The sequence below is a fragment of the Eriocheir sinensis genome, chromosome 44 (assembly GCF_024679095.1).
Source record: "Eriocheir sinensis breed Jianghai 21 chromosome 44, ASM2467909v1, whole genome shotgun sequence".
Classification (NCBI taxonomy): domain Eukaryota; kingdom Metazoa; phylum Arthropoda; class Malacostraca; order Decapoda; family Varunidae; genus Eriocheir; species Eriocheir sinensis.
The window spans coordinates 13,145,423-13,167,971 of record NC_066552.1 but is presented as its reverse complement, the minus strand read 5'-3'; the positions used below and the strand labels follow the sequence as shown (position 1 = coordinate 13,167,971).

General features: G+C 42.0%; 1 protein-coding gene and 4 long non-coding RNA genes across 5 annotated transcripts in view; 2 read left to right on the top strand and 3 right to left on the bottom strand.

Moving 5' to 3' along the window:
• Positions 1-330: 330 nt before the first annotated feature.
• Positions 331-1,042, bottom strand: LOC126980536 (uncharacterized). The gene is made up of 2 exons (XR_007733309.1): positions 783-1,042; positions 331-725 (listed from the first exon to the last, which is right to left on the bottom strand). It is a non-coding gene; the product is annotated as an uncharacterized LOC126980536 (long non-coding RNA).
• LOC126980537 (uncharacterized) lies at positions 410-715 on the top strand. The gene is made up of 2 exons (XR_007733310.1): positions 410-558; positions 624-715. It is a non-coding gene; the product is annotated as an uncharacterized LOC126980537 (long non-coding RNA).
• Positions 1,043-1,419: 377 nt separating the features above from the next.
• LOC126980535 (putative polypeptide N-acetylgalactosaminyltransferase 9) overlaps positions 1,420-22,549 on the bottom strand; it is a gene marked incomplete at its 5' end in the record, with an annotated part of 22,716 nt that continues 1,586 nt past the window's right edge. The window contains 6 exon segments of the mRNA XM_050830548.1: positions 1,420-2,832; positions 3,731-3,859; positions 6,723-6,833; positions 11,903-12,031; positions 13,215-13,400; positions 13,790-13,972. Coding sequence (XP_050686505.1) covers positions 2,689-2,832; positions 3,731-3,859; positions 6,723-6,833; positions 11,903-12,031; positions 13,215-13,400; positions 13,790-13,972 — 882 coding nt within the window.
• LOC126980538 (uncharacterized) lies at positions 13,993-16,785 on the top strand. The gene is made up of 2 exons (XR_007733311.1): positions 13,993-14,043; positions 14,152-16,785. It is a non-coding gene; the product is annotated as an uncharacterized LOC126980538 (long non-coding RNA).
• Positions 19,746-22,549, bottom strand: part of LOC126980539 (uncharacterized) — a 3,820-nt gene continuing 1,016 nt past the window's right edge. Inside the window, exon 2 of the long non-coding RNA XR_007733312.1 lies at positions 19,746-22,242. This is a non-coding gene — a long non-coding RNA (uncharacterized LOC126980539). The remainder of the gene's footprint in view (positions 22,243-22,549) is intronic.

The window sequence follows — 22,549 nt, the reverse complement described above, 5'->3', positions numbered from 1 at the left end:
TTGTTAGGAGGAAACATGACTGGAATATATTTTTGTCTGTAGGAATTTGAGGGAGTTTAGTTAGCTAATGTAGCTAAGTTCTAGACTTTAGCTAACTAAAACTTGCTCATGTCCTCTAGTTTCTTCATAGTTGAAACTAAAGTTCCTGGGTTTGAGATTCTTAAGAAGACCTCACTAAAAGACCTCACTAAAAGATCTTAAAGATCTTAAAGACCTCACACTAAAAGATCTTAAAGACCTCACACTAAAAGATCTTAAGACATCACTAAAAGCCCAGATTCATGAGCAGTGCATTAGTTAGGAATTTCTGGGTATATTGAGAAGTCCATGTAATAGGAATTGTTTAATAAGGCACCCTTTGAGGAATCACACAATAGGATGTTGAGGATGCGGCGGCGCATCTCAGTCTTCCAGTCATGCAGTGTATTCCTTGACACTGGAGAACAGAGAGTCTGTCGAGTGTAGCACACAACAAATGCAGCACAGGAGGTGTAGGAGGGCAGGGGGGCGTTCACTGGCCTGTACCAACACTCCAAGATTCTTATATGGGGCAGGGAGGTTGTCTTGGGGGGAGAAAACTTTAATTCTTATGCACCTGAAGATTCTTATGATGGGGCAGGGAGGTAGTCTTGGGGGGAGAAAACTTTAATTCTTATGCACCTGAAGATTCTTATGATGGGGCAGGGAGGTAGTCTTGGGGGGAGAAAACTTTAATTCTTATGCACCTGAAGATTCTTATGATGGGGCAGGGAGGGGGGGAGAAAACTTTAATTCTTATGCACCTGAAGATTCTTATGATGGGGCAGGGAGGTAGTCTTGGGGGGAGAAAACTTTAATTCTTATGCACCTGAAGATTCTTATGATGGGGCAGGGAGGTAGTCTTGGGGGGAGAAAACTTTAATTCTTATGCACCTGAAGATTCTTATGATGGGGCAGGGAAGCAGTCATTTGAATAGTCTAATTAGATGATATGGTGCAAGAAAATACTTGAGGGAAAAATCTTACTTGAGAGACTTTATATGCACCATTTAAATAAGGAAAAGTAAAATTATTTAAATAAGGAAAAGTAAAATTGTGTGTATGAATTTGGATATCTAAGATTAAGTAATGCACCATTGATTAAGTAATGCACCATTAATATTAAGTACTATTTACTGTTTTGGCCTTTTCAATATTTTTTTCTAAACCTAATGGAATGTTAAGTATTGAGATGCCTTGAACACCTCACTCAGAGGGTTGGGTAGAAACCAGTGACCTCCCCACGGCGCCCACCTGCAGGTGCTGCCAGGGCGCCACGCTGCCCCCTGGCCCTCATGCTGTGGAGGGCAGGAGGCAGCGGTGGGCGCCCTGGCAGCTTGCATGGTTATAGTACATAGTTTATGGATGAAAGTTTATACAAAGGTTTCCAGAAGTCTGTACAGTGACAAGCGTTGATTATTTGTAGCCTCAACAGAAACTTTTAAGCTTGGAAAAAACTGAAGAACCTCACTGAAATTTGAGCAACCAATCCCATTTTTAACGTAACTTAAGTCCCTTAAAGTAAGGAAGCGCCGCCTGACAGACGGACCGGCGGCGGCGCCTCGTCCTGAATCAAGTCATTCTGAATTTGTTGGTACTGAACAACACACTCCTGATTCACTCCACTCAGTCTCCACCAATTTATGATCAAGTAACAAGTAGTAACAAGAGCTGCCACCCTGGCCAGGCGGGGCGGCAGTAACCAAGGTCAGGCTGTACACAAGTAACAAACAGGTAATACTGTTCATATACAGTTTGTACAACTAGATTAAGTATACTGGAAGTATACAGCTTGATGAAACACCTTCAAAGTCCCCTTCTATGTAATTTGACTTGGTGTGTGCAGCGTCCACGGCCCAGCTAAGTAACTTACAACAGTGGAATGTTTGAGCTGGGCGGCAACACACACCACACATACACACTCACACACACACACTTGCTGACTATTGCGTGAGGACTCCCCCTTTGAACAGAGCACCGGTCTAGAGTAACACCTCCGTCTCCTCCTCGGAGCAGCAGCAACATTCTGCACCTCTCCCCTTGAGCAGCTTCCCCTTGATATGTGTTGGATATGTCAATATTTTCACTCTAGGCTTGATAATATTCATGATTTGAGATTGCTGTCGTCCTGCCCAAGACACTTCCCTCAAACAAATCTTATCACTGATCCTTCACCCAATATCAGACTGGAACTCCTCCTCCAATCCAGAATTTAATATATACTCTAAATATACTCACTCATTTCACTCTTAGCACTAATACACAACCTTTCCTTGCAGGCCTTATCACACCACAGCCAGACGATCCTTCAGAGGCCACCAGCTGATATGTAGGACTGAGAGCTTAAGTACTTCACACACACACAACCATTAGAGAGCATTGGACTTCAGTGACAACCTTTCCAGCCCCTTTCAGAGACCAAACTCCAGCGTGGGAAGCCCGGACACACGACTCAGGCACAGTGTCTTATATGCTCTTTACTTATAGGGTTCAGGGTCTTGTCTCTCCTACACAGTGTTCATAGTCAAGCATTTTTTCCGTTCAACATTTATTCCCCACGCCCACTTCTTCATCGGTAAAAACGCTGCCAAATGATAAACTCGGTACAAACAGGCACTTCAAAAATCTATGTACAAAACAAATTCAATGTGGCGTTAGTCAGGGCATTCTTCATAGCTTTTTGCTGGGGTCGTAATTCTCGAACTTCCACTTCTGGCGTCCCTCCTCCAGGTTGCAGTCCTCCATCACCAGCTTCTTCTTGTCCGACGAGATGGCCAGACACTTCTTGCTGCTGCCGTGGATAATGCGGTTCGTCTGAAAGTGGTTTTGCGTTGAGAGGTGGCAGAAAGGAAAAGTTTGATTTAGTCGGCGCAACGTCTGTGGTCATATGCCGGGGAGAGATGAAAGGGGAAGGAATTATAGGAGAAGGGAACAGATCCCAGGAGACGGGGACACAACCCCTGATTAATACCTGGTACCCATTCACTGCTGGGTGGACAGGGGCGTAGGGTATCGGAAAAGCCGCCCAAATTTTTCCACTCCGCCTGCGAATCGAACCCAGGCTCTCTCAGTTGTGACGCAAGTGTGCTAACCACTGCATCACGAAGCCATTGAGAGGTGGGCAGAACTTAATAAGGTTGGCATTATATTTTCATTTCCCTTTAAGTTAATAGCACAAACAAAATTGATTTATCCAGTGTATTTCTTTGTAAAATGGAAATATGAAGTGATGCACATGAAAACTGAATTCTTGGCTAATACTACAATAGCACGGCCCATCTAAGCAGTTCATCCATCCCTCATAATGTCATTGCCCTGCTTTAACCATTCAGTTAGTTTACAGAGCAACCTCCTTTAAAAGACAGTAGTACACCATATGGAGAGAAATCTTATGTGGTAATTTTCAGTAGTACACCATATGGAGAGAAATCTTATGTGGTAATTTTCAGTAGTACACCATATGGAGAGAAATCTTATGTGGTAATTTTCAGTAGTACACCATATGGAGAGAAATCTTATGTGGTAATTTTCAGTAGTACACCATATGGAGAGAAATCTTATGTGGTAATTTTCAGTAGTACACCATATGGAGAGAAATCTTATGTGGTAATTTTCAGTCTCTTCCCAGGTGACACTCCAGCCCCCACAAGCTCTCCAGGGTAGTGTCATGGTACCCTCCCACCCTCACTGCTCCTCCCCCCTGGTGGCTCACCTCTGGGTTGTACTCCCAGTACTGGTTCCCCTTGGAGCCGTGGCAGGGGTACAGGATCACGTCAGAGCCGGCGTAGTCCATGCAGGCCTCGTCACGCCGGATCTCTCCCTCCTTGCTCAACATCCAGTACTGGAAGGCAGCGCGGCGTTAGCAGACTCTCCTATCAGTGATCACCCTTTGGGCAGCTGACCTCACTGTCTTACAAATATTGCACATCAAGTTTGTGTGTATAAAAAGTCTTGGCTGAATAAATGTTAGATTCCATGCAAGTCTGATATTTTATTGGATTTCACTTCTATGGAAATACTTGCCTAATAAGTAATTACACTGACTTTAACTTACTTTACTAAATCCAAGTACTGGCAATTTTGTGCATTTACAGGTCTGGTATTACACTGCATTATTTTGCCTTAAGGCTCGGAGGATTTACTCTGCAGCTTTCTCTGATACATCAGCTGCGAGTTCAGTCACTAAGGGCCCAACACATTATATTTTTGCTGCTGGAGAAATTTTCACAGATTCTTGAATTTGTACGCCCAATGAAATGCCTGGAACTCTCGTGGCCAGCATAATAGATGCTTGGGGCCCTTAGTGGTGATGACCTGAACACCCGTCACTGTCCAGCTACTGAACAGCTCACGGCAGACAAACAGACGGTGTGACCCACCTGGAGGGCAGCACAGACGACAGCAGCAGTACTCACTCCTTCCTTCCTTCATGACAGGAACAAAACTGCCCAACACTCACCTGCGCCGCACACCACTCTGACTCACCTGGTTGCCGCCCTGCCTGTGACACGGCCAGAGTCCCACCGGTTTGTGGTTGTCCTCGGGCTTGGCGGGCGAGTCCACACACTGCCCGGTGCCCAGGTTGTGGATCTGTCACACACACAGACAACACTAACTAACCAGACAGACTACCATCACCGCCGCCGCAGGGAACACTCCGCCCTCCTCACATGCTACTACTCAGCCTCGGAGGGGACAGTAAGGCTCAAGGGAGGGTCAGGCTGGACTCTAATAAGCCAAGGTTTGTCTCGTCACTACACGGCCTTGGGGGAACAGGGACAGTCACCAGGCTTAATATAACACTAAGGGAGGCTTGAAGGGGTCTCAAGGCTGTCTATGGGAGGCTTGGAAGAAACAGTAAGGCTCAAGGGAGGGTCAGGTTGGGTTTGTCTCGTTGTTACATGGCCTCCAGGGAACAAGGACAGTCACAGGACCTTATATAAGAGTAAGGGAGGGTTGCAGGGATGGTGGAGGGCATTGGGTCAGGTTGGAGTACTATCACAAGGCTGTCAAATACTAAGGAAGACTTGGGATGGACAGCAGGGAGGGTCAAATGGGAAGTAAAGGGTCACATTGGACAAGGATTACAAGGCTCTATCAGACTATATTATAAGGGAGGCTCAGACTGGACTGTAAGCCAAGTTTTGTTGCTCTCTCAGTCAGGGGTTTGGGGTCAGGCTTCCAGGGAACAGGGACAGTCACCAGGCTTTATATAACACTAAGTGAGGCTTGCAGGGGCAGTAAAGGGATAAGGGAGGGTCAGCTTGGACTATTGTAAGCCACGTTTTGTTGTGTCTGGGGTTCTGGGTCAGGCAGTGCGGGGATGCAAGAATGAGGGTGCTGGATGCTGTAGTCAGGGGAGTGGATTGGGAGGAGTTGAGTATTGAACTGTCTAAAAATGGGTCTTGATATTGGGTCAGAGGAGGAAAAATGTTGCAAGGTCATAGTGAGATTTGGGTCGTGACATCACCCAAATCAGTTTACCAGAAGATAGTTTACTGTTTTTCTAGCAAGGGTTTGTTTATATGAAGGAACCAAACCAGTCTGATACATGGCTGTTTAGGGTCTGAGCAGCACACAACAGTTACATTACACACACTAACCCACACGTACTCTGGCTGAATTTATAACACATGAATTTATAACAACTGTAAAAATAAATGAAATACAAGTCTCCCTGCAACTGAAAGGGAAAACTCATCATTATCAGCTGAAGCACAGAGGAAGGAAGGGATGAAGGAATGGGGAAGGCAGCAGCAAGCATTAGTGAAGTGTCAGAAGCCATGCCAAGACCCAGGCACCTCAGGTCAAGGGGGTCAAGCTGCATACACATACACATACGTACACCTACATACATACACACATACATACAATCATTACATGTACCGTCAACCGAGCCAAAGCAACTAGAATCATGCAAACCTTCCAGTATGGGCTCGGCGCTCCACATCACTGCCAAGACGACTGACTGACCAAGAGTGACTGTGTCCATGATGAAATGACTGGCCTTGAGGAACCTGAACTGCATCGTGACTGGACTGTGACCGACTAAACTACCTCCTCCAAACTGTGGCCGGTCTCAGTCAAGATTTGTTTTATTAACACGCCAATATTTATCTTCTTTCCTACTCAAGCAACCGGTGGCTTCTCTGTTGGCATCATGACTTCTACTAACCTTCAAACCTCACGGAAAACCACAGGGAAGAGTGAAGAGATCAAAACACCTGTGAACCTGCACAGCCAAGGGTGGCGGAGCAGCCCACCGCGCCCTGTGGCAGCCAACACCCACGGCTCACCACGGCTACAACACAATAGGCCCTTACCTACAGGGAGGCTTTGTCCCCCTCAACCCCCTTATAGGGTCACTAAAAAGACAGGTGAATATATATAAATCTCTTCACAGGGGGGCTTTGTCCCCTTTGACCCCCCCCACATTTCGTTGCATTGGGCCAGAAAGTGGGTGAGTTGGTTCCCACACACTCCACGGCTATTCCCACACTTGTTTTGACCTCTTCACTCTTTCCTGTGGTATTCCAAGAGGGTTCAAGGCTAACAGAAAATATACATGACCACATAAGAGCCGCTGGTTAAGAAGAACACAACACATTGGTGTGTTAATAAAATGAACCTTAACTCTGTCCTACAGAACAGGTTGCCACCCTCCTCCCTGTCACGGCCTCCTCTGGCCTTCCCTGTACAGTTACCTGGTTGCCCCCCTGCTTGTGGCACGGGTACAGGCCAACGGGCTTGTGCAAGTTAGCGCGTCTGGCCGGGGAGTCCAGGCAAGTGGCGCCACCAGACCCCAAGTTGCGGACCTGCGAGTGTAAGTGCCCAGGGGGAGCGTGAGGGGCGGGGGTTAGGGGGGGGCTTGTAAGGGGAGTTTCCAGGGGTTAGGGGGGACTGTAAGGGGGTATTTCCAGGGGTATGGGTGGGTGTTGCAGGGAGATGTAAGCCTTCTGCCTCTGCCCCATCACCACCACCATGGTCACTGTACTGTACATTCCGTTCACACTGATTTCCATACAGTCTCGGGGTCAGGATTTGGGGTCATAATAAAGGTCACACTTGGGGTCACACTTCTCCAGTCACTCAAGGTCAGATTTGGGGCTCACAATCAAGGTCAGTGGTCTAAGGGATTCATGTTCGTCGCAGTTCATGAAGACTTAGGGGAAGGTTGTTGACCACTCCCTCCTAGTAAAGCCGCTGGGTTGTGAGTCTAAGGGTTAGGAGTCTCAGAAGCTCATCAAGTCACAGTTCATTCTAAGTGGAGGTTGTGTCTACTAACTCTTTGATAGTTCATTCTTTCCTAGTTCATTCCCAGTTCCTAGTTCATTTTCTTCCCCAGTTCCTAGTTCATTTTCTTCCCCAGTTCCTAGTTCATTCCCAGTTCCTAGTTCATTCTCTTTCCTGGTTCACTGTAGTTTAAGTAAAGGTTGTGTCTACTAACTCTTTCCTAGGATGGTCGATGGGTTACGAGTCTATGGGTTCCGAGTCTTAGAAGCTCACTAAGTCTCAGTTCGCTAAGGCTCAAGGGAGAGTCGTTCAGTTATGAGTCTTAGAAGTTATGTAGGCTGCAATTCACTCAGGCCAAGGGGAAGGTTGTGTGACTCTCCTAACATCACAGGCTTGGTAAAAGGGTGTTAAGTGTAGCATCCTAAACAGACCTCCACCGAAACCAAAACCGCCCAGAGAAGGAGAAAATTCACACTCCCAAAAGTACAGTAATTCCAAACTCTAATGCACTGTGGAAAAGTTAATAAACCGTATATGTGTGTGTGTGTGTAGAGGAGTTAGATGTTTGGTTCTGACACCTGTAAAAGCCATTAGGTCAGAGGAGCTGGGACGATAAATCCACACTCTTATGCATTATAGAAAAAGCTAAGAAACCGTGTGTGTGTGTGTGTGTGTGTAGGGGAGTTAGTCATGTGGTTCGGACGCCTATAAAAGCCATTGGGTCAGAGGAGCTGCTACGACAAATCCACTCTTATGCATTATGGAAGAAGCTAAGAAACCGTGTGTGTAGGGGAGTCAGTCATGTGGTTCAGACGCCTATAAAAGCCATAAGGTCAGAGGAGCTGGGACGATAAATCCACACTCTTATGCATTATAGAAAAAGCTAAGAAACCGTGTGTGTAGGGGAGTTAGTCATGTGGTTCAGACGCACCGTAAAAGCAATTAGGTCAAACGGAGGAGCTGGTACAAAGACACACAGTAACAGGTGCGTGAGGGTCAAACCGAGTGCCAATGTGGTGCGCTCTATGGCGTGTGGTGTGACAGTGACCCCAACACAAGTGACAGAGTGATGTGTGTGGCTAAGAACACAGTGATCTGACAGTGACGTGTGGTGATAGTGAGCCTTAGAACACAGTGCCTTGGAAATGAAAATATGGTGAGTGATAGTGACTGACGAACATAATGAGATGAAGGTAGAAATAGTGAAGAATAAAAAAATAAATAAATGGCCTTAGAACACAGTGATTTGACAGTGATGTGGGGATATAGTGAGCCTTAGAACACAGTGCCTTGGAAATGGAGATATGGTGATTTACGAACATAGTGAAATGAAGGTAGAAATAGTGAAGAATAAAAAATAAATAAATGGCCTTAGAACACAGTGATTTGACAGTGACGTGTGGTGATAGTGAGCCTTAGATTAGTGCTTTGGAAATGAAGATATGGTGACTGACAGTGACTTCAGAACATAGTGAGAGGAAGGTAGGAATTGTGAATTGTAAAAAGTGAAATAAATTATCTGAGAACATATTGATTTGACAGTGATGTGTGGTAATAGTGACCCTTAGAACACAGTGCCTTGGAAATGGAGATATGGTGAGTGATAGTGACTGACGAACATAGTGAGATGAAGGTAGAAATAGAGAAGAATAAAAAAATAAATAAATGGCCTTAGAACACAGTGATCTGACAGTGACGTGTGGATATAGTGAGCCTTAGATTAGTGCTTTGGAAATGAAAATATGGTGAGTGACAGTGACTTCAGAACATAGTGAGAGGAAGGTAGGAATTGTGAATTGTAAAAAGTGAAATAAATTATCTGAGAACATATTGATTTGACAGTGATGTGTGGTAATAGTGAACCTTAGAACACAGTGCCTTGGAAATGAAGACATGGTGAGTGATAGTGACTTCAGAACATAGTGAGATGAAGGCAGGAATAGTGAAGAATAAAAAAAATAAATAAATGGCCTTAGAACAGTGATTTGACAGTGATGTGTGGATATAGTGAGCCTTAGATTAGTCCTTTGGAAATGAAGATATGGTGGGTGACAGTGACTTCAGAACACAGTGAGATAAGGTAGGAATTGTGAACAGCTAAGTGAAATAAATGACCTCAGAACTTCAGAGCCTTAGAACACAGTGCCTTGGAAATGGAGACAGAGTGCCTGACAGTGACTCGAAAATAGAGTGATAGGAAGATACAGAGTGACTTCAAAACAGCATGAAAACGAACATAGAGATTTCAAACGATTTTCAAAAACAGTTAAGTTAGAACAGTGATACGAGAATAGTGATAATTAGTAAGAATAGGAGGAAATATATGGAAGGTGCCTTGATGATGAAGATACACTGATTGATAAGCGGTTTTGAAATATTGCAAAGGTGGAGATTAAAGAAAAAAAAGTGATATCCAAATACAGAATTATTAAGAAGAGGAAGCAATAGAAAACACAGTGCTGAGTTTAAAGGTTAACTTAGATATATAACAAGAAATAGGTGGAAGAATTAAGTAGAGGAAGGTAAGATGGAAAAAGAAAGGCTTATAAATGAAAACACAATGACTGGAGAAGGAAAGAAAGGAAAGAAAAGGAAGAAACAGATGGAAAAGGAAGAAGTAGAGGGAGGCAAGATGGAAAAAGAAAGGCTTATAAATAAAGATACCATGATTAGAAAAGGAAAGAAAAGAAAGAAGACGAAGAAACAGAGAAAAAGGTAGGTCAAAAAATAAAAGGAGGAAGAAGAAGAAGTTGATGAAAGAGATAAAAGGCAGATAGTTGATAAAACGAGTTACTTGGAAATGAAGACAGCGATGTTTGATATAAGAATACGTATAGTGACTTCCGAGTACAGTGACATTATAACAGTGACGTGAGAGATACAGTGAGGGCCAAATAGAGTTACAGTGAGGTGGGTGTGAGGAACAGTGAGCTGTGAGGAGTTGGTTAACAGTGAAAAATTTAGTTAGGTTAGCAGTGTCCAGAAAAAAATAAATAAATGTAAAGTTAGTGATTAAAGTGGACCAAAAAGTGAGTTAGAAGTGAGTTAATAAAAGGGAAAGATGACAACAAGGGTTTTTCTCTCTCTCTCTCTCTCTCTCTCTCTCACACAAAAAAATGGTAATAATAACAATAATAATTTGACTTAATATTATGATCAGTAAACTTACAAGTCATGGATGCAAAAAATGTCAAACCACAAATATATACAAGGAAGAAAACGTATAAATTATCTACATATCCTATAAAATCATAATAGTGGTAGTAGCAGAAGTTTTAGTATTGGTAGTATAGCAGTAGTAGTAGTAGTAGTAGTAGTAGTAGTAGTAGGGAATTTTAACCTCAAGGAATTTCAACCCCAAACTGTACCCTATTTCAGCCTAACTCCCTAAACTTTCCCTAACTTGCTAACCTTCCTAACAAACGTAGTAGTAGTAGTAGTAGTAGTAGTAGAATTGGCAGTAGTAATCGAATGCCTCTCCTCCAACTCATCCCATCCCTAACACAACTTCCACCACCACCACCACTACTACTACTACTACTACTACTACTACAAGCTCGCCACTTCCCCGATGAAAGATTAAGGCAAGATTACAGTCATGGCGGCAGGAGTTAAGGCCATTCAGCGCAAGTTACGAGCACGAGCTGACCTTCGCTTCCACGCTGCCTCATTAGCTTCTGTATTGATCTCTTTGTTAGGGTGGACCGACCAACATACATACATACACATATACATACTTAGACATACTCTTTATTTTCCTTTCCTTTCCTTTGGTTTGTTTTTTCTCTCTCTTTGTTCTGTTTCTTTCCCATTCCCTTCCTTTCTTTCTTTCTTCCTCTTTTTTTTTTCTCTCTCTCTCTCTCTCTCTCTCTCTCTCTCTCTCTCTCTCTCTCTCTCTCTCTCTCATCACTAATTTCTTTGGTATTTTCTTCTTCCTTCCTTTCCTTTCTTATTTTATTTTCATTTCCACTTTTTATCTTTTTCTTATTTTTCTGTTTACTCTTTTTTTTGTATCTCTCTCTCTCTCTCTCTCTCTCTCTCTCTCGTCAAGGAAGAATGAATAAATAGGAAGAGGAAGAAATGAAGTCAAGAGAGAAAAAGAGAGGAAGAAAGAAAGAAATTAAAATACATCATAACAAATTCTTAAACTTTTCTTAACTAAACTTTTTAACTAGCTAAACTTTTTCTTAATGGTACTTAAAACAACCGACTTCAACACCACAATTACCACCACCACCACCATCACTACTCGTATCACCATTTATATATAGCACCACCACCACCACCACCACCAAACTCTGACACCACCACCACCACCATCACCACCAAACTCTGACACCTCCACCACCACCAGTAAGCCCTCTCAATCACCAGCACCACCACTATCTCAACACCAATATCACCACCACCTACTTCCTATCATCATATATCACCACCACCAACACCAACTATCATCACCAAATCACCACCACCAACTATGTACATCACCACCAGTAAGCCTCAATCAACACCACAACACCACGGCCTATATACACCACTATCATCACCACCACCACCACCTCCATCACCTACTCTAATTGCCATATATAAACACCACCACTACCACCAATGACCCTTCCCAACCACCACCACCACCATCACCACCACCCACCTCTCCTGAAGCCACGGCGTCTCCTGGCACAAAGAGTTCGGGGTAGACGTTCTCGAGATACCATTCAAACGACTTGCATTTCAGGTTCTCCCTCAACTTCTTCCGCTCGCTCACGTCCCCGAAGTCGCCCTGAGGAGAGACGGCGGTTCGTGTTACTGGTTCGTTTTAGAGGGGGGACTCGACTCTTCGGGGTGGGTGCCTGGAAACGGTTCTGGGTAGCTAAAGAGTAAGATTAGTGGTTCTGAGTTCTAAGCTTCCACGAGAAATGACTGAAAACACGTAACAACCCCTCTATTTGATTTCCTTTAACCCCTTGACCGCGGATTTCCTATAAGAAGACATCACCAAGCTACAGGAGTGGGGCAAAAAGTGGCTGCAACAATTCAATGAAGAAAAATGTGAAGTCCTGCACCATGGGAGGGGAAATCCAGCACACCAGTACCACATGGGAAACACTCCACTATCCACCACAGAGCCATAGAAAGACCTGGGAGGATATGTTACCAGACTACCAGTGAAGGCGAAATCCGTGCCAATCGCAGCGGACGGGTTAATACATATACTCTAAATATGCTTAGGCTCTCCTCTTGAAGGGTAAGACGAATATGAGATCAATATAACAACAACTTTATCATCCTCACCATCATTCTTCTCCTCTCCCCTTCTTCCTCTTCCTCCTCTGTTTATATAATGGGGTCTAGAGTTACATAGAGAAGCGATGTGGAATTGCGCTGGATTTGTATGTGGACTGAGTGGAATTGGGCTAGTTTTGAAAGGAGTCAGGGCAGAATTGGGCTATTTTTGAACGGAGTCTGAACGGAATTGGGCTAGTTTGGGGAGTCTTGAAGGGCGTGACAATAAATAAATGTAAAACGACCCCCCCATTTGCACGCGACGGGAAACAAAAGACCCAGAGAGAAAGCGGAAAAACTGAAAATAAACTGGGCAGACGGTGGCTGAGTGGTTAGCGTGCTGACGGGTTCGAGTCCCGCCCGCCGCCACAAGTGAGATTTTTCAGTCACCGCCGAGTGGCCTAAGTCTCAAAGATGAGCTCTAATAACACTTTTTTTTTTTTTTTTTTTTTTTTTATAGCAAAGGAGACGGCTCAAGGGCAACAAAAAGAGTGCAGAGAAAAAAGAAAGCCCGCTGTTCACCGCTCCCATAACAGACAGAAGTAAAGAATGGCCAAAAGAGAGGTCAATTTCGGGAGGAGAGGTGCCTTATCATCGTTTTTTTTAATCCATCACTAAAACAACCTTCTATAAACACCACAACACACTACAAACACCAGCAACAATAACCAGCACATTACCAGGTCGTAGCCAATCCTCTCGTAGTAGTATTTCTTGTAGTCGTCGAGCCATACTTCGGCTAAACGAATCGAGTTCCTCTTCAAGACGTTCACGCCGGAGCGCCACTTGTAAGGGGACCGTTTCCTGAAGATGTGGCCGACATGGGAGCAAGGGACGATCTCGAGAGTGCCACCACACATCCAGGTCTGAGGGTGAGGGTGTGGGTGAGACGAGGGAGAGAGAGAAGGGAAGGGACGAGAGAGTAACATCGGGTGAAGTGAGCGTTTGAGGAGAGCGTTGAGGGAGGAATAATGGGATAAGGGAGAGAGAAGGGAAGGGACGAGAGAGTAACGTTAGGTGAAGTGAGCGTTGGAGGAGAGCGTTGAGGGAGGAATAATGGGGTAGGGAGGAGAGAAAGGGAGAGAGTGAGGTGACATTAAGGTGGAGGAAGGTAATAGGTCTCTGCGGAGGGCGTGTGATTGGTACCTGTGCAAACGGTGTGAAATTAACCGTGTGTTCTTGATCCGACGAGAGATTAAGCGCCACCACTACTACTACTACTACTACTACTACTACTACTACTACCACCACATACCTTAAACGACAGCTCCAGGTTCTCGCCGCCCCAGATATCAAAGCCCGAGTCATAGGTTCCCAGTCGCTCGAAGAAGGCCTTGTCGATGGAGAACAGACCCCCGGCCATGGTTGGGGATCGCACAGGCTCGGCGGGGTGCTGGTGTCTGGCCCGCTCCTTGCTCGGGATGGCGTGCCAGTTGAACTACTCACGGACGGAGGGACAGAAGAAGACAGGACATAGATAGACAGAGGGGCAGAGATATATAGATAGAGGTACAGAGACAGATGGACATTTACACATATAGAAAGACAGAGAGAACGAGAAAGAGAGAATACAGAAGGGACATAGATAGACAGAGGGGCAGAGATATATAGATAGAGAGAGGTACAGAGACAGAGATGGACATTCACACATATAGATAGACAGAGAGAACGAGACAAAGAGAATACAGAAGGGAAACAGGGATGGAGGGGCAGAAGAAGACAGGAGGACATAGACAGACAGAGGAGCAGAGATATATAGATAGAGAGAGGTACAGAGACAGAGATGGACATTCACACATATAGATAGACAGAGAGAACGAGACAGAGATAATACAGAAGGGAAATACAGATAGACACAGGCAGTTACAGATAGACAGGGACAGATATAGACGGATATTCATACATCCAGACAGACAGATATTCACACAGACAAAGGGATAGAAATTCATATAGATAGATTGAAAGACAGATTCATACACACGATCAGAGAAATAGATAGAGATTGAGAGGGAAAGAGAGATGGGGGAGAAGGGATGGAGGGAGAGATTACAATACATTAATCAATTGTACTTTTTTATTTTTCCTTTTTTTTCTTTCGTTTGTGAAGAAAAAGAAAGGGAATTGATATTTTTTTCTGACCCCATTTTCTTCACTCAAATTTGATATATAACAATTTTGAAATATACAACTTCGAATATAAACTTTAATATCTACTTTGGGATATTACAATTTTGATTCTTCATTACTTTAGTTGATTTTGATTGTCACCTGTCTCTCTCAGGGTATTAAAATAGTTACATAATTACTTTAAAAGCCTTGGAGTGTTAATTACTCTGACGTCAATTACGTTAAGAGGTCAGGAGCTTGATACTCGGACAAAAAAATAATGAAAAATACAAAAACTAGACTAATGAATTTTGTAGAAGAGAGATGGAAATGTGAGTCACGTGATCATGAAAATATAGAAGAAATTACAGTTTTGAAGATGATATAAATTGGATCTTGATGGATGAACCGGCAGATGAATGGAAAAAAAGTGATGTCAAAGGGAGATTATATATAAGATGGAAAACGTATATATAAAAGGAAATAGGAGTTTTTTTAATAACTGGATGTGAGGATAAGACTGAAGTGACTTGAGAAAGGAAATTAAAACAATACAAGCCAAAAAAGTATATAGAAAGTTAAAAAGAAAGTTCGAAAGGAGTTTTTTTTTAATATCTAAAGCTTATGAAAAAGATAAAAACTACCAACATGAGTTTTTAAATGAAAGGGGAAAAAAAACAAGAAGAATAAACTCAAGACAAAAACAAAAAAACAATATTAAATCCAAGACTCATCCATCGTACCCAGACCAAAAAAGCACCAACAATGAAATCAAACAAACTAATCATAGAAAAAATGTTTATGTGTGTGAGAAGATGCTAAACGATTTAATGGATGCGTGCCAACAAGTGGGTTTAAGGTTGTATTTAAGTGGGTTTACATGAGCCAGGTGTAGGGCAGGTGAGACAGGTGTGTTTAGGCGTGGGGAAACGAAGCAAAGGTATATAATCAGCTGTCAGGTATGAAAATCTCCGTTCAAACTGTCAAGGCAAACAAGCCCCGCCCATAATAGCTTAGCAGCCAATCAGATTCCAGCCTCTTCCAGCCTCCGCCAATCACGTGAGAGCATGAGTTCAGCGCATCGTTGCCAGATTGTCTCAGAACATCACATTTCCCGGCTTCTGACCCATTAATACTGCAATAAAACACTAGTAATTAACCATTTCAACCATACGTAAAAATATATCTAGTTATCAGGTTGAAGGAAACAGTTTTGGGCGGTAAATCTGCAAATATAAGAGTACGACTATCTGGCAACGCTGGTTCAGAGTGGGCGTGGCTTGCGGGTGGACTGGCCAATGAGGGGCGATTATTTTGAAAATGGGAGGAGCCTAAATTCAGAGTGGGCGTGGCTTCCGTGTGGGCTGGCCAATGAGGTACGAGTATTTTGGAAGTGGGAGGAGCCTGAGTTCAGAGTGGGCGTGGCTTATTCGCCTTGATAGTTTGAACGGTATAAGGCATGCAAGCTAGGAAGGTGAGGGCAAGAATTTTACACCTTCATGCAGATTAATTCATGCTTAGAAGTGCAAGCAAACACGCACACACGCACACACACACAGACACACACACCAACAAAAACACACATATAATAGCCTTCATACATACATACACACAAACATACATACACATCACATTATACATACGGATCAAAATAATAAATAAAAAAATCATCAGCATTGACCAGAAACATCATCCAAAAATCATACCAAAAAAGTCATATAGGAAAAAAAATTAAATACGAAAAATTATTGAGTGCTGAAATAAACCAGCTCGTGATATTGTGCTTTAGTTAGAAGATAAAAGATATATTGAAAACGGATAAAAATACAATCAGATATATATAAAAAAACAAAGACTGGTAATGAAAATAAAATCACATTACACCAAAAAACAACATCGATCATTCCAACTTGTGATATTGTGGTTTAGATAGAGAGGTAGAAGATAAAAGATATATAGACAAAATGATAAAAATACAATAGATATATATATAAAAAAAACCAAGCTGGGAATGAAAATAAAATACCATTACACCCAAAAATATCGATCATTCCAACTTGTGATATTGTGGTTTAGATAGAGAGGTAGAAGATAAAAGATATATAGACAAAATGATAAAAATACAATAGATATATAAAAAAACAAGCTGGGAATGAAAAAAAATCACATTATACCCAAAAATATCGATCATTCCAACTTAGGTTCTATATATATGTGAAAAAAAAGTTATATCCCAAAAAATACAAATAAAATAGAAAAAATATATATCGAAAGCTTCCATTCCAACTTAATTTCTACATATATGAAAAAAACAGGGATACCAACGTAAGAAATACACCATACAATATACCAGCCAAGGAAACAAATGAGCATCTACAGTTACATTGCGTACTTTATATTAAGGAGAAATAGGAATACAACAATACTAGGAAAACAATCATATGAGAGTCTAACTACGAGGAAGAAAATGAATAAGAGGAAGAAAAGGAAGAAGAAAAAGACAAGGAAGAGGAGGAAAAAGGTTAAGGAGAGGAAGAGGTGGAGAAAAGAAAAATATAGAAAAAAATGAAGAATAAAAGAGTAAGAAAAAGAAGAAGAGGAGGAGGAAGAAGAGAATAATGATAATAATAACAACAATAACAACAATAATAAGGAAAATAAAAAACCCGAATATATTTACAAAACGCAAAAAACTCCTACTTACGCATTTAATAACGAACTAAAAATAACGCAAAATTAGGCCGAACCGAAATAAGGGAACGTAACCATAAACTGTGTGTGTGTGTGTGTGTGTGTGTTAAAAAAAAAAGACCCATTAAACAAGTGAAATTAGAGAGGAAAATCATAATAATAATAATAAGAAGAAGAAGAAGAAGAAATGAAGAAGAAGAAGAAGAAGAAGAAGAACAAGGAATAAAATGAAAAGAATAAAGAAAAAAAAGTAGAAGATGGGAAGGAGATGAAGGGAAGCGATGGGAAATAGAGCGAGGAAGGGGAAGGAAGGGCGGAGGAAATTGAAGGAGGAGGAGGAGGAGGAGGAGGAGGAGGAGGAAACGGGGAAGGGAAATTGAGGAGGGAGAGAAGAGGAAATAAAGGTTGCTGTGAACGGGTTTTAGGCACGAGGGAGAGAGAGAGAGAGAAAGGGAGAGAAAGAGTGAGAGAGAGGAAGAGAGAGAGAGAGAAGGCAAGAAAGCAATAAAAAGATAATAGAAAGAAAGAAAATGATGCTAAAGGAAGAGAAAGAGAAGAGGAGAGAGAGAGAGAGAGAGAGAGAGAGAGAGAGAGAGAGAGAGAGAGAGAGAGAGAGAGAGAGAGAGAGAGAGAGAGAGAGAGAGAGAGAGAGAGAGAGAGAGAGAGAAAGCGAGAGAAAGAGAAAACGAGAGAAGGAAAGACATAGAGAAAGAGAGAAAGAGGAAACGAAAATGGAGGGGAAAGAAAAAAAAAGTGAGAGAGAGAGAGAGAGAGAGAGAGAGAGAGAGAGAGAGAGAGAGAGAGAGAGAGAGAGAGAGAGAGAGAGAGAGAGAGAGAGAGAGAGAGAGAGAGAGAGAGAGAGAGAGAGAGAGTTAGAGAAAAAGACACAGTTCTACCTGAAGATTCCAGTCAAATCCCCCCACGGCCACGAAGGAGCTGTAGGTGTATTCGAGGGAGTCATCGCTAATCACGTCTATCACGGGTGTCACGGCGGAGGTCCAGTTTCGCCCGATGCGGTCTAGCAGCGGCTCCAACCAACCTATACAGGGGGCGTTGCGCTTAAGGGGGGCGTTCTCGAATCTGGGTTGTTTTCCGGAATGTGTGTTTTTCCTAAGATAGTTTTTTTCATGTGTTTTTCCTCTATTCTAGTTTTTTTTCGTGTTTTTTCTATATTATTTTCCTTGGGGGTTCTGGTTTAAGCTTGTTTTTTGTATTAGTTTTAACTATTTTTCCTATTTCCTACCTATTATTCCCTATTTCCTAACGTTTCCTGTTTCTTATTTTTATTTGACTGTCCATTTTCCGAACTTTTATTTTATCCTTTTTCAACTTTATTTCTCGTATTTTTTTCTAACTTTCCAACTCGCATTTTTTTCTTTTGTTTTCATTCATTTTCTTTACTTTTCTTCTACTTTTTCCATCTTGCTTTCTTTCTCTCGCGTTTTCTTCCTCGTATTCCTTCTCACTTACTTCACTTTTCCACGAACTTACAAAAACAAAAGCAAAACAAAAACAAAAGACAAACACACAGCGTAATTTCACCTTTACCCAAAACACTGGAAAAAAAAAAAAACACGCTCGCCTGAACTTTTCACAACTTCATTTATTATTCTTTTTCAATCCTCTTCATTACTCTCTCTCTCTAAACTTTATACTTCCACGAGTCAATACTTTTTTTTTTATCGTGGTACAAACTCGAAAGCTTTTTGCGAATGTTTGTTTTTCTTTCTTGTTTTAGCGTTTTTACTTTTCCATTCGTTTTTTTATTATTATTTCTATTTTCTACTTCTTGTTCATTTCCTTCCTTTATTCCTCTTGTTATCAATCTCTATAATATTAACTTCTTTCTTTCTAATCTGTTTAATTTTCTTCTTAATCTCGTAACCTCCTACACAAACTCTACTATAATCGTCTATCTTCCTAAACTCTATGGCTTATTTTCTTTTTCGTTTTTAATCTCTATAATATTAACTTCCTTCTTAATCTCCTAACCTTCTATGCAAGCTCTGAACGTCTTCCTCTAAACCTAAACTGTCTACAATCTTTCTCGTTTCCAATCTCTACGCTTTTCAGTCCTTTTTTTCTCCTCTTTCTACTAACAGTTTTCTCCTTTCTAACCTTCAAACACCTCCATTCTAAACTATTCATGATAAAAAGCCACACACCGGAAGAGCTTGACAGATGGAGCGAGTGAACTATAAAACCAACTATTATTTTTTAACACGCCATCAGACTTTCATCTCCACCTGTTATTTTTTTTTCTCCTTTCTTCCAACGGCATTAGAGAGAGAGAAAGAACCACAAAACCGACTAAGCATTTTTTCACACGCCACCACACTTTAACTTCAATCTCCACCTGTGTTTTTCTTTTTTTCTTCTTTCTTTCAACGTCATTATATAGTCTTAGCTTCATCTCTTTCACTCTTTCATTCTACGCCTGTCCCGTTTCTCCTTTCTTTAAAACGTCTTTACTCCTTCAATTCCATCTATTTCTTTTTCTTCTCCATACTCCAATACTCTTTCAACTTTACCTTTTCTTAGTTTTCTTTTCCAAACGTCATTAAACTTTGGACACCATCTCTCTGTTTCTCTTCCTTCAAACGCCTTTAATACTTTCAATTCCATCTATTTCTTCCTCTTTTCCATACTCCATTACTCTTTCAACTTTACCTTTTTCTTAGTTTTCTTTTCCAAACGTCATTGAACTTTGAACTCCATCTCTCTGTTTCTCTTCCTTCAAACGCCTTCAATACTTTCAATTCCTTCGCTTTCTTCTTTTCTATCACACAGTATTATACTTTCAACTCCATCCATTACTCTTTCAACTCCATTTGTTTTCATCTTTTCAACCAACGGCATCACATTTTAATCTCCACCTGCTCAATTTTTTTTCTTCTCTCTCTTGGTTCTCCGCTATGCCGGCCTTTTCATCCTCGTCAATAATTTAGGATGTGTTCTCCGCCCCGCTGACAACACGCACACACACACACACACACACACACACACATGGGATTGGCATTAAGAGCAGAAGGTTGTGTTAGAGGAGGGAGGGAGGGAGAGGAAGGAGAAGAGGGAGAGAAGGAGAGAAGAGAGGGAGGGAGAGAGGGAGAGAGAGGAAGGAAGAGAGGGAGGGAGAGAGGGAGAGAGAGGAAGGAAGAGAGGGAGGGAGAGAAAGAGGGAGGGAGAGGGAAGGGGAGAGAAGGAGAGGGAGGAAGAGAGAGGGGAGGGAGAGAGGAGGGAGGGCTGGACACACGACATTAAGGATGGACTGATTTCAATGTTAATCAGCTGTTCTTTCGCTACTTTTAAAATCTCTCGTGCGCGGCTGAAAAGGTCACACGAGACGCCTTTCGCTGCCTGCTGTGTTGTTTTAAGTGTGGAGTTGTCTTCTGTTTTGTCTTGTTTTCCTCTCGTTTTTCTGTCTTCATTTGTCTTTTTTTTTGGCTTTCTCTGTTCCTCTTTCTTACTTCCCTTCTTCTATATTTATTCCCTTTTCTTTTTTATTCTTTTATCGCTTTTTCTATTTTTACTTGGTATTCAGTTTCTCTTTGTTGTATTATCTTTTCCTTCTCTTCTATCTTCTTTTCTGCTGTTTCTCTTATCTTCCAAAACACTTATAATTCTCGTCTTTTCATTTCTTTCACTTAAATTTCACTTCTATCTTTAAATTCGAATCGTCTATCACTAAATCACCTCTCTTTATACAGATTCCAACCCTGTATCACTAAATCAACACACTATGAAGGTCCCAATCCCCTATACTCAGTCCCAATCCCCTATTATAGATTCCAACTCCATGATAAAGGTTCCAATCCCCTGTCACTGCATTAACACTCTCTAAATGGGATCGGAGCCTACAAATCAGGCCCGTTAAAGAGGCGTGATTCAGAGTAATGATCCTCGTTTGTCTTCGCTCAACGCATGACTGAACAATGGATGGAAGGGTCGAGTGCCTATAGATAGATAGATAGATAGATAGAGAGCGGAATGTCTATCAAAATCATTACTTTATCTACTTATTTCAACACCACCATCACCACCACCACCACCACCACCACCTATTTCAACACCATCATCATCACCATCACCACCACCACCAACACCACATATATTAAAACTCAACACATGATAGATAGATAGATAGACAGAAAGGGAGAAAGAAAGAAAGAATTAATAACTAAACATTCGAGAAGAGAAAAAAAAGAAAAAAAATCGATTATATATTTTTTTTTCTCTCCCACACAAAACAGTATTTCACGAGATCACACGCACACACACACACACACACACACACACACACACACACACACACACACACACACACACACACAGACATATACCCCAAAACCCACACACAAACAACAACAAAATCACCACACATATACAAATTTCTGAACAACACGTCAACTTCTATAAATAAATAAATATATAAATCCCTTCTTCGAGGCCCAAACAGACTACTCAACCCCAGACACAAGAGTTCCGAATACATTACAACCTCCTAACAAGGAATCGGATCCCCTTACCAAGCCCCAACGTAACCTTAAATCAACCCCACACATAAGCCACTGAATACCTTGAGACCACTTCAGATACAGGTTCCAATTCTAAGCCCCCCACACAAAGAGGATTAGAATCTACATCAAAATCTCGTAGGCCCATTTTCTTAAACGTTTTTGGATCCCATAGCAACTAATTCCCAAGGCAACAAAGGAGATTAATCGGATTCTAATGAGTGTTTCCTTAGGCTCATGGCACAGAAGGGTCAGACTACCACCAGGGTCATAAAACTACCCCTGAAAATGCCTAGAACTCCTACGAAAGCCTTGTCAAATATGTGTTTCTTAGATTCATGGTACAGAAGAAGGGTCAGACTACCACCAGGGTCATAAAACTACCCCCTGAAAATGCCTAGAACTCCTACGAAAGCCTTGTCAAATATGTGTTTCTTAGGTTCATGGTACACAAGAAAGGTCAGACTGCCACCAGGGTCATAAAACTACCCCTGAAAATGCCTAGAACTCCTACGAAAGCCTTGTCAAATATGTGTTTCTTAGATTCATGGTACAGAAGAAGGGTCACACTACCACCAGGGTCATAAAACTACCCCCTGTAAATGCCTAGAACTCCTACGAAAGCCATGTCAAATATGTGTTTCTTAGGTTCATGGTGCACAAGAAAGGTCAGACTGCCACCAGGGTCATAAAACTACCCATGG